General features: G+C 44.8%; 1 protein-coding gene across 1 annotated transcript in view; it reads left to right on the top strand.

The window, feature by feature from the left end:
- Positions 1-12,505, top strand: part of LOC126199494 (uncharacterized) — a 270,818-nt gene that overhangs the window by 242,882 nt on the left and 15,431 nt on the right. Inside the window, exon 2 of the mRNA XM_049936416.1 lies at positions 3,388-3,649. Coding sequence (XP_049792373.1) covers positions 3,388-3,649 — 262 coding nt within the window. The remainder of the gene's footprint in view (positions 1-3,387; positions 3,650-12,505) is intronic.

The following is a 12,505-nucleotide window of genomic DNA, read 5'->3' as shown; positions in this document are numbered from 1 at the left end:
ATTGACACTTTTTCTACGTGGGCACGTGATGTTCAGTATTCGTCTAGGTACACACCTAAATACCTATTGACGATATGCCTCAGAATTATTGGTCTTCCTTTAAGTAAGCATATATGAGTATTGTTGTGATACTATCTTGTGTCGCACCTATTAGTCATGATTCCAAGGAGTGTTCCACAATTAGTTTTCTAGATAATCTTGGCTGTTGTAATGCACAAAAAGTAACAATCCATCAGCATATGCTGCAACCCTTACCAATTCTTGTTTGTTTTGTACTCCATCCAGAAGTCGATCTAAATTAACATCCGAGAATTCGGTATCGCAAAATGAATCCGTTGTGGTACTTGACAGCGTCACGAATCGAACTCTGTAGTAATCCAGTACAGAATAGTATAACATTCTTGGGCGGCCCCTTTTTCTCCTTAGTGTTCTAAAGACAGAAGGATGCCATATGTAATCGAAGGCCTCAGTATATGTCTGTTGTGCCTGTACCTCTTACAGATTTTGTGACTGCAGCGCACAATAGGTGTCTTGCCTCGTTGATTGCTTTCTCCGTACATTTATTCTTCCAGAATCCATGTTGAGCGTTATTTAATTCCATTAGAATTCAGTTGCATTTTGCTCTGTTGATTAATACTTTTCTCAAAATCTTAGTCAGTACATTTAATATCCGCAGAGGTCTTCATTACACGATAAACCATAGTAATCATGTCAGGAAGCAGGCTTACACACTCCTGGAAGGCTATACAAGATTATTTTAAACAAACATGTTAAATTATGGTCTGCTGGTTGACATGGGGTTGCCAGTTTGCATTTCTCTACGGTAACTGAAAATTAACTATACAGTAGGAAACCGAAATTCTCGGACGAAATTTTGGACGTTGTTCAGGGATATTTTCTGATTATTTTGGTATCAACGAGCCGTGGGCCACCGTGGCTCGTAGCAGAGCAATAATATAATTATTATTTGTTAGATTTCTCACACCAACTATCTTTGTCTGTGTGATTCTTTGAAAATACCTCCACAAGAGTTAACAAGCCTGTAAAATGCAATCACCCAAACATAGGACACAAAACAGATTTGCCTGTGAACACATCGAAAGATACTGTAACATAGTTTCCGTCACTGCGTGAAAAGTCCGGCATAGCATCGTTGTGCTGCTGTTACATTTCAATCGGAGAATCCTCACACGGTGTGGATATCGGTCAGTTCTTCATCAGTCAAGCAGTTTATACTGCTGTGTATCTCCGTTAACATAACTAATACTGCCGGAATGACAGATCGTAGACAGATCCTAGCAGTACAAAATGGTAGCCTGAGGGCGCGAGTAAAGACGGCATTGCTGTTTTAAGCAGGAGGTACCGCGAGACAATGGAACAAGTAGAGCATACTGTGTATATTTGCGTCGTTGTGAAGACATATTCAGCTCAGTGCAGCCATAACGATCAAGGAGGATAGAAAATTAAAAGAAGTGAAACTACTCTTTCACGACACAAGTGTCACTTGCGCCAAAACGCTGTACATGAACAACGTGCGAAATTTCGGATATGCAGTTGTGATTCGCCGTGTGTAAGCAAGCTAATGTGTCCAGAAAAAGGAGACACCTGCTGCAGTTGTAGTATCAATATTTCTTATGCGAGACATACAAGCACACCAGTGTGCTATCGAATTTCCTTGTTTTCAAGCGCAATCTGCAAACTGTTGCAACACATTCATAGGGTTGACTGGTACCCTAATAGCTCACCCTGTGGCACCCCAGACGTTTAACGCACGATACGCCTAGCCATGTTTTAGCACGTAGTGGAGAACCCGCAGACACAATTCACGATATGATATGCAGCAACCGTGTGAGTATTATCGTCTTGCCGCACAGATAGCTGTCTGAGCGTTCACGAAAGGCAAGGCCACTCCTTGAGGGATCGCCATAGATATTAGCCGCTTCACTTTATGATATACGCTCGTGTCACAAGAGTTATGGGATAATTGCACATATCGTGTCGGACCACCTTTTGCCCTCCGTAGTTCAGAAGCTAGACATGGTATGGACTCAACTGCTCGTTGGAAGTTCCGTGCACAAAAATCGAGCGATGCCGCCTCTATAATCGTCCAAAATTGCAAAAGTGTGGCCGGTGCAGGGCTTTGTGCACGAACTGACCTTTCGATCAGGTCCCATAAATTTTCGACGGGTTTCATATCGGGACGTCTGGGCGGCCAAACCATTCGCTGTAACTGTCCAGAAATTTCGTCAAACCAATCGCGATCAGTTGTGGCCCGATGACATGGCGCATTGTCATCCAGAAAAATTCCATCGTTGTTTGGGATAATGAAGTCCATGAATCGCTGCAAATGACTTAGCCGAACGTAACCATTTCCAGTGAATGATCGATTCAGTTTGATCAGAGGACCCGGTCCATTCTATGTAAACACAGCCCACACCATTATGGAACCATCACCAGCTTGCACAGTCCCTTGTTGAAAATCTGAGTCCATGGCTTCGTGTGCTCTGCGACTCAATCGAACCCTACTACCAGCTGCTGTCAACTGAAATCCGGACTCGTATGACCAGGCCACGGTTTCATAGTGACCGCGACGCTGCAGGCGGTGTAGTGCTGTTAGCAAAGGCACATGCAACAATCGTCAGTTGTCATAGTTCATTAACGTCAAACTTCGCCCCGCTGTCCTTACGGGTACGTTCTTCGTACTCCCACATTGATTCCTGCGGTTATTTCACACAGTGTCGCTTATATGTTAGCACTGACAACTCTACACAAACGCCGCTGCTCTCGGTCGTTAAGTGGAGGCCGTCGGCCACGGCATTGTCAGGGTGAGAGGTGATGCCTGAACTTTGGTACTATCGGCACACTCCTGACATTATGGATCTCGGAACATTGTATTCCCTAACTATTTCTGAAGTGAAATGTCCCATGCCTCTACCTTCAACTACCATTGCGCAATCAAAGTTAATTCCCATTGTGCGCCCATAATCGAGTCAGAAACTGTTGTTGGGTTGTTTTGTGGGAAGAGACCAAACTGCGAGGTCATCGGTCTCGTCGTATCAGGAAGGAAGTCGGCCGTGTCCTTTCAAAGGAACCATCCCGGAATTTGCCTGGAGCGATTTAGGGAAATCACGGAAAACGTAAATCAGGATGGCCGGACGCGGGATTGAACCGGCGTCCTCCCGAATGCGAGTCATAAACTTTTCACATGAAGCACCTCAGTACAAGACACAGTTCCACCAAGCATTGACCTTTTACACCTTGTGCACGTGATACTACTGCCATCTCTGTAAGTGCATATCGCTATCCCACGACTTTTGTCACTTCAGTGTTGGCCATACATATCTATCGTGTGGCAGATAGTGTATTTCGTACCGGTGTGTGTTTCAGGTGCAGCAAGATGACGGGACCGTCGTGTGTGAAATGCTGCCGGAGTACCACGAGATCATGCGCGCCATCAACATCGTGGACAGCCTGGTCACGCTGATCCTGCCTGTGCTGCTCATTATCTTCATGAACGCGATGATAACGCGCAAGCTGGTACACTTCGGCCGGCGCTTCCGCCAGCAGTCGTCCTCTGGGACGGACGCCAGCCGCTCCGTGGAGGGAGTGGCGATGGTGGGCTCCAACCGGGGAGCGGCCAGCGGTGGCAGTGGGGGCGGCGGCGGCAGCGGCAGCGGCAGCGGCGGGGGCGGTGGGAGCGGCAGCAACAGCGGCGTCGGGGGCTCAGGAGGTGGAGGTGGCAGCAACCGCGTCTCCTGTGGCAGCCATGGGCGGGTAAGTCTGCACCTCTACAGATGTGTGAGTGTTAGTGTGTGTGTTAGAGAGAGAGAGAGAGAGAGAGAGAGAGAGAGAGAGAGAGAAAACGTTTTGGTCGCCACGCGCGATGTTTCTAATAAAGAAAAGCGTCAATTTTCTTTCTCTCAGGGCGTCACTTTTCCTGGAAAGGTAAGTTCCTCGTCATGATAATCCTCTACGGGGATTCTCCCCCCTCCTCGACTGCCATTACTGTAAAGGATGTCGGTTATAGTCTGTCGGTAAAGTGAAGAGTGAGCGAGCGAGTCCCGACTCTGCCAACCCATCTACGTCACAGGGCGCTTCTACAGGCTGTTTCACAACGCAGTACCGGCTCTGCCACGGCGCCCGCTTTAAATCTGTGGCGACGCCGTGTAGAGATACGTCTCGGCTGCGTTCATTTTTAGACAAATCCACTAAGAGCATAAGAAATACAAAAAATGATAGCTTCTTCCGAAACACAACATTATAGAGTAAATATCATTAACATAAGAACGGAAGCCAGGATTATACTACAAAGATAGAACCGAATGCCTGTTCATGTGAATGTATGTTCCTCTATTGCTATTCGTGAAACGAACCCCATACACTGCAATCCGTCTGTAGAATTAAGGCGTGTTCTTCCTTTGTGTTTCTACCAAGAGGTAGAAGTTTTCTTTGTAGGACTGCATTGAAACTTAACAATTCTTGCAACACGAAGAGTGTTTAAAAAGTAAGCAGAAATTTTTAATTTTGTGTGTTGTACTAGTCAGATTTGCACTACTTCTTTGTCACTGTCTTTGTAAACATGCCTCTAAAGTATGTGTATAATGTTATTCATGTTGGGTATTTACTCTGTTGTCGGCTGTCAGAAAGCTTACAAGTGTTTTGGTAGCATCAACGATTATTTGTTTTGTATAAAATAAATTAAAGAATCTGTATTAAATTTTGCTATATGAATGGAGCAAAGTGAATGCAATTTCTAGAAATGGTAAATATTGCTTTTGGTGAGCCTGTTATGAGTAAACCAAAGGCAGACATGTGGTATAAACATTTCAAACCAGACCTTAAAGTACAGCGGTTTTACAAGCATGGATGAGATTAAAAATGCACAGTTAAGAGACGTATCAACTGTCCCAAAGCAACAGCTCCTGAAGTGTTTCGGGAATTGGAAAAATCACTGGCATAAGTGTGTAGCATGTATTGGGGAATATTTTGAAGAGGGTAACATTGCTATAGATTAACAAATAAAGTTCTTACCAAAAAATAAAAATGAATATGTGAAAGCACCTCGAATGTCAGCTTTTTGCTTAGAAGTCCAGAATCGGTGTACATGTTTCGAAGGAAATTTCAGCAGTGTTTAGAATAGCTATTGCGCACATGTTTTAAGCAATATGTCTTAGAATCAGGTGAAAAGTGACCGAGATACAGATTTGGTGTTCCATAAGCATCAAAGGTTTCACGTGATTTTGAAACTGTCTATAACGATGGGTTTCCTCCCAAAATTATTAGTTTTCCTTCTTGGCGATTCCAGTAAACCATGCGGCTTATTTTTCCGTTATCTACTTATGTGTCCTATTGGGTGAGGCTGATGTTTCCATAGATTTCAGCCCTTTAATTGGGACTGGTAATATTAGCCAACAGTTCTCTTTGGGTCGCCTCTTTAATACGCGCTGTAATAACACTAGAGACGATCGAACGCTCGTTACTCCGCAAACACCTCCATTCTTCGAATTCTGCCTATTTTCTTGCAATGCTAGACGATTATCTGTAGTGACTTGGCAAGACAGCCAAGCCACTCGAAGGTAGCCGAAAGGCACGCGTTTAGCTCACGCAGACTGGCGTGAGGTCTGGAACAGTTAAGGGAATTAATAGTAGCAAATAAAGTACGTAGTTTATGTAATACTTAACTTTAGTCCATAATTGGAGAACATCGCTCTTGTTGATACATCAATAACAATCTCAATATAAACTGGTAATGGCGCCTTGCTAGGTCGTAGCAAATGACGTAGCTGAAGGCTATGCTAACTATCGTCTCGGCAAATGAGAGCGTATTTGTCAGTGTAGCATCGCTAGCAAAGTCGGCTGTACAACTGGGGCGAGTGCTAGGACGTCTCTCTAGACCTGCCGTGTGGCGGCGCTCGGTCTGCAATCACTGACAGTGGCGACACGCGGGTCCGACCGCGGCCGATTTAAAGGCTACCACCTAGCAAGTGTGGTGTCTGGCGGTGACACCACATTATCCATCACTTCCGGATATCGAAGTACATCAGTAAGTATACAAACTTAACTCATTGACACTGACAGCTAAGATCCCACGAACAGAAACGACGTGTATCACTGCACGCCGATCTACACCGCTAGACCGATAACGGGCAGCAGATTTTGGGTGCCCCTGTAGGCCGGTGGCAGCGTTCTTCCGGGAAAGGCCACTTCCCCAGCAAAAGCGCTGCTCGCTCTTGAGTTTACTGACATACTCCTTGGGAGATGTCGACATGATGTCATCTTGGATCATGTCTTGCGTGTTTTCCGGATATCTTACATCTGAAAAGCAAATGTAATTTAATCTGCACACACAATCTTGTTTCAATTCTCCAAGAGAATAAGCGAACATGTACGACATGCCACAAGCTTGTCTTGCGAGTAGAGGACAGCGTTGCATCTTGGTACAATTTACAGACTTTCGCCTCTATACACTGTCCAGTCATATTAGTGCGACCACCTGCCAAAAGCCTTTTGTAGCGCGGAGTGCTACCAGACATGCTGGAAGAGAACCATTGAGGTCCTGGAAGCTGCCGACTGGGATGTTGATGCCGTCACAGTGCCGTGGTGAGCTGCGCTAGATTCGTCGTTTGAGAATCCGTGGTGTATACAACTCAATCGAGGTGGTCCCACAGATTCTCGGCTGGCTATAAATCCGCAGTGTTTGGTGGCCAGAGGAGTACGGTAAATCCATTCTGATGCTCTATGAACCACGCACGTACACTGCGAGCTGTGTGAAACGTTGCATTGTCCTGCTGGCAGACACCATCGTCCCTCAGAAAAACAAACTGCATATAGGGGAGGACCTGGGCCCGAAGGATAGAAGCATAGTTTTGTTGATCCAGTCTGTCTTCCAAAATGACGAGATCACCTCGGGAATGCCGAGAAAACATTCAAAAGAACGTAACGTCCCTCCTCTGCCCAGTGCACTTCCGACGATTGTTACACTGTGCACATGTCCTATTGAGCACAAAGCGTGATTCATCGGAAAAGACCACCTATCGCTACTCAGTGGGCGTCAAATTGCGGTACTGGGGAGGTAGTTCCTGTCTTCGTCGCATGAACAGCAACCAGCATGGGTGCATTAGCCACGCACCTGCTGTGGCAGCACATACACAGTAACGTTCACTGAACGCTCGTTGAGGAGACACAGCTGGTAGCCCCTTGGTTCATCTGCGTGGTCAGTTGCACGTCTATTCGCCCGTTCACATCTCCATAGCCGTCATCCACCCCTGTCAACTATGGCTCGTGGAGCGCCAGAGTTGTCCTTGTACTCGTTTTTGATAATACCATTTTGCCATGCACGTTATAGTCCAACCACGGCGGCACGCGAACAGTTTCCAAACTTAGCCATTTCGAATAAGCGTCCACCCTTGGCCAGAAACCCAATGACCATGCCGTTCTGGGAGTCAGATAATTCGCTCCGTTGCCGCATAACGACAACGGCTACACTGTTTTCCGTGCCTCACAACATGCTTTATACAGTATATTCTCCACTGCTAGTGCTGCCACCTCACGTCTGTGCGTGGCTATTGCACATTGATACCCAACATAATTTGTAGTCACATTAATGTGACTTGACCATGTACCAGTTTAATATATTTTCTTATTCGTTTTGTAAATGATGGCATTCACTGTTTACGTACTGCAGTCTTTTTCTGAAATTACGAAAATTACTCGGGGAAAAAAAGATTTTTCGAAATGTGAAAACTTGTTCTAAAGTGCGAACAAATATTTTATTGACACATAAAAGTATTAATATCGAGAAAACCATGTAATTACCGTATTTAGTTGTCTGTTACATTATTATGTTACTGCAGACTAATAATCAGTAAGTGAAATCAAACTAAGCAGTAATATTATCAATAACGAGTTACAAATTAAATACACTTTGAAATACAGACTATTGGAAACTAAAGCCAATATCCGTTTTCAAAACCGTGAAGACATGGAAGAAAGTCACCTCATCTGCAAGAATCTCATGTTCTGTGATAAAAGACATTCTTGTGTTTCACGACAAAGGATGGTGTACCACCGACGAATTATGGCTAAATTGAACACGTATTATATACATAATTCTAAAATATATAGAATTTTACTCGCCATAGAAGTCTGTACCGGCAACGGCCTTGCCGTAGTGGATACACCGGTTCCCGTGAGATGACCGAAGTTCAGCGCTGTCGGGCGTGGTCGGCACTTGTATGGGTGACCATCCAGGCCGCCATGCGCTATTGCCATTTTTCGGAGTGCACTCAGCCTCGTGATGCCAATTGAGGAGCTACTCGACCGAATAGTAGCGGGTTTGGTCAAGAATACCAACATAACGACTGAGAGAGCGGTGTGTTGACCCCACGCCCCTCCTATCGGCATCCTCCACTGAGGGTGACACGGCGGTCGGATGGTCCCGGTAGGCCACTCGTGGCCTGAAGACGGAGTGCTTATAGATTTCTGTACCCGTCTAATTAACAATATATTCCAAACATTGTTGATATATTTTACAGCATTTAAATGTGTCGAACGCGAAATGTTTACAAGCGCTGCGCAAGACGTTTTGAGCCTCATGTCTACAGACGCGTCCACACGGGACGCGCCAAACCGCGAAGCGCCTTGCAAAGGCTCGCGGCACAGCAGAGCAGACCGGGACAGAACAGCTCCGAATGGAGTCGATTGCTCTTCAGTGAGCAGCAGTGTTCCATTGTGTTAGAGCACGCGTCAGTAAAAAGAATGGAACACGACAAACGCTCCAGAGCCGAGCACGAGCCTACAGTTTCGTTTGAACTTGTGTTCATTGTTGCGTAGCTCGACGCAGAGCTGTGCGGTTTGACTTCCACGTAGGTCGCGCCACGCTGCGCCGAAACTCTTTTCCTGGTTTAGTGCAGCGCAGCTGGTGTGGACGCGCCTTTACAGCAGTAAAACGGTAGCAGATGGCGAAAACAGCTTAGACTGAATTACCGACCAAAACACATCATGTGTTCCTAACTACACTGTCTTCTCAGGTACAACTCTCTCCTGCTACAGACCGCTGTCTACAGTGATACTATTATTCCCTGTGTGAATGGAATATGGATAGCGCCAAACCTGTCTATGTTCAACATCTTTGACTTACAAATTCCAATTTCTGGTCGTTGAATGTGAACACAAATGTTAAAATCCATCATTGCCGTCCAATATAGCGCATACTGTGAAATATCCCCTGTGGTTTACCATAAGATAATTCGTTTCATTTTCGTCTCAATGATGCATCTGCATCTATACTTCAGTTATCTGCCTACCTAGGTAAAGAACAGCCTGAAGGAGAACAATCGTATTTAGTTCGAAAAGACGTAAAGTAACGGCCTGAGAAGTGAACTTTAATCATGTCCCTCCTTACATAAATAGAGGGTGATTCATCGCCTCTAACACTGGGTTCTATGCAACCCCTTAAAATACCACTCGCAAGATCTTCATATTCTCCTCTCGCTACACTCCAACTATTCATCCAACAAAAAATTAACAGGACCTTTCTGTAGGAAATTTAATATAGTTAAATTTTGTACTGGGTTACGTTTTCTCTGGAGGCCGTAGTTTTCGAGTTATTCAAGAAAAACATGGTTGAAGGACACGTTTGTTTGTTTTTCTCGAATAATTCGAAAACTAAGCTCTAGTGAAAACGCACCCCAGTACAAAATTTAAGTACTCTAAATTTCCTACAAATACTCTGTTCATTTTTCCCATAGGACTAATAGTTTTCATGTAGGAACCGGGAGAACATGAAAGCCGGCCGGGTGGCCGAGCGGTTGTAGGCGCTTCAGTCTGGAACCGTGCGACCACTACGGTCGCAGGTTCGAATCCTGCCTCGGGCATGGATGTGTGTAAAGTCCTTAGGTTAGTTAGGTTTAAGTATTCTAAGTTCTAGGGGACTGATGACCTCAGAATTCTAAGTCCCATAGTGCTCAGAGCCATTTGAACCATTTTAGAACATGAAAATCTTATGAGTGGTATTTCAAGGCAATGCGGGTTGGATAATACCAAGTGGGAGGGGCAGCTGAATCACCTTGTATAATGACACTTTATTCAGAAAATGAGATACCCACAGCGCGAAACAGTGTGACTTCATCCAGGACATAATGGAACTGCTCTATCTTTTCCTCCATCTCCACTGAGCAATAATCTTAGTAACTAAGCGCTAATGCTTCTTCCTTCTCACACATAATAGCCGGATGTGTACATAAAACGTTCAGTAAAAAAAGTGCCAGTGAATACTCTCAGTTTCAAAAAACTTCTGTGAATTGACAACTGAATGTAGGACCGGGGTTCGAGACCAGATCCCTACTTTTGTGGACAGTGCACTTTTTCGCTAATCGTGGACAGAGCACGGATCAACTCATATTTTGAACTTATCAATTATTTTCACCCTTAGATTACAAGTTCATCTGATAGGCAGCCGGTCTGGTGCCACTAGGAGAATGGAGAATGAACACAACAGAGATTTATCTTAATCACTGTCTCGATGGATTTTCTCTGTTGATATATCGGACTCATTAGCACAAAAGTGATGGGGAGCAAGTGTCAAGTTGAAAGTTTCAATCAGTTCAATAGGCTTGCATGCACAGAGCTTTCTGTCGTTGGCAATACACGGAAGATAGTGATATGGAGTATAAACACAGAGACGTCACTCACAGCGTATACACCACCAACAAGTAGAAAACTGTCACCTCTGTCCTATAAATTTGGGTCCAGCAAGAATACCACGAGGTGAGTTCAATAAGTAATGCAACACTTTTTTCTCTGCCAGTTTCTGTTGAAAAAATGCGGAATTTGTTGTGAGACACCGTAGAATATTCCCGCTTCAGCCCCAAGAGTTTCATAAAGGTTTGACAGGCGGCGCTGTACGTAGCCTTCAAAATGGCATCTGCAATGGATGTACGCTCTGAGTAGAGAGTAGTCATAGAGTTTGTTTTGGCGGAAAACCAGAGCATCGCAGCAATTCATAGGAGCTTGTAGAATGTCTAGGAACACCTGGTATCGAAACAAAAGCACACTGAGCCGTTGAGCGAGGAGTCTGTCATCATCGCATCTAGAGCGCGCAGACCGGTCCGATCTCCTCCGTTGCAGCCGGCCGCTTACAACTGTGTTACCGTCAGGAAATTGAAGAAACGACTTCAGCGTGTACTTCGCCATAAAAATGCAAACGAACTTCTCTTTCTCTGTGAGAACACGTAGATCTGCGCACCTGACAGGAGTTCACAATACTTCATTGGACTGTCCTTCCTCATCCACCCCACAACCCGGATCTCGTACCTTACGATTTCCATCTATTTGGCCAATGAAGGATGTAATCCGTGGGAACCAGTGTATGATGATGGGAGCGGATGCAGTAAGATACTGACTCCAACTTCGACCACTAGAGTGGCACCATGCCGACATACGGCCGCTCCCAGTAAGATGGTGTTAGCCCATAGCATTATGTTATTAGCTTATGTTATTAGATTATATTAGGCTATGTTATTAGATTATGTTGAAAAACAGGGTTTTACAGTGAAAAGAGTGGGGAATAATACGGTGTACTGAAATCATGTAAAGAACCAATCTGCTTCCAGAAAAAAAGTGTTGCATTACTTTTTGAACGCCCCTCGTGGTACGAAATAGCAGCCGAGGGCGCCTTCAGAGTCACAGATAGCGCAATGACCACATTCTGTAGTCTGTCTTCCCGCCATTGATACTGATAATGCTCCGAAGGAGTGACGGCTAACTTCACGTTTCAGTTTTTGTTACTGACTGTGGTGCCGTGTTGGCTATGCTCCAGGTTACTGATATTAATTCTTATTAACGTTTCTCATAGCGTGTTTCCTCCGGCAGCAAAGTCTGTGTGTTTCGGGGTGCTGAATCCGAATTTCATGTTTGCTGCCTTGTATGAGGTCGGCTTCGTAACGAAAAACGCAAAAATTTTAAAATGTTAGCACTTTCCTCTCTTTCTCGTTTATATTTTGAAAACATTGCGTTTTCCGAAGATGACCACTCACTACAAAATTAACATAGACAAGATTTCCTAGAAGAAGCATTACCCATATTTGATTTTCTTACGAGCGGTATTGGTTCCAGAACGCGTTGAAAAGCAACGAATTTTCGGCCCTTACGCAAAAACGTCAAAGTCACCCACTCACACTCCATACAGCAGCGTGAATGTTTCTACTCCAACATCAACGACAATTTTGAGGCCAAGCAGCTGAAGAGACAGAAGTTATTAATTCGTGTAATATTTTGCATCATTATGTATCGTTACTAATCAGTTTCTCTATCACCGCATTAATCATTCAATTACATTTCTTTCAGTTAAAGAAGAGTGACATCTCACTTTTGAGCCCGAACCTTCAACAGCCCCTGACACTTTGCCTTGGTCTACCATTACCACCTGGACTTACTAGCGCCAAGGAAACATTGTCCAGGTCACCGGCAGCCAAACGGAGACGCGTAAAAAAAAAACTTTCAAATA

This window comes from Schistocerca nitens, chromosome 8 (genome assembly GCF_023898315.1).
Source record: "Schistocerca nitens isolate TAMUIC-IGC-003100 chromosome 8, iqSchNite1.1, whole genome shotgun sequence".
Taxonomy (NCBI): Eukaryota; Metazoa; Arthropoda; class Insecta; order Orthoptera; family Acrididae; genus Schistocerca; species Schistocerca nitens.
This window is presented reverse-complemented; position numbering and strand designations above follow the sequence as displayed.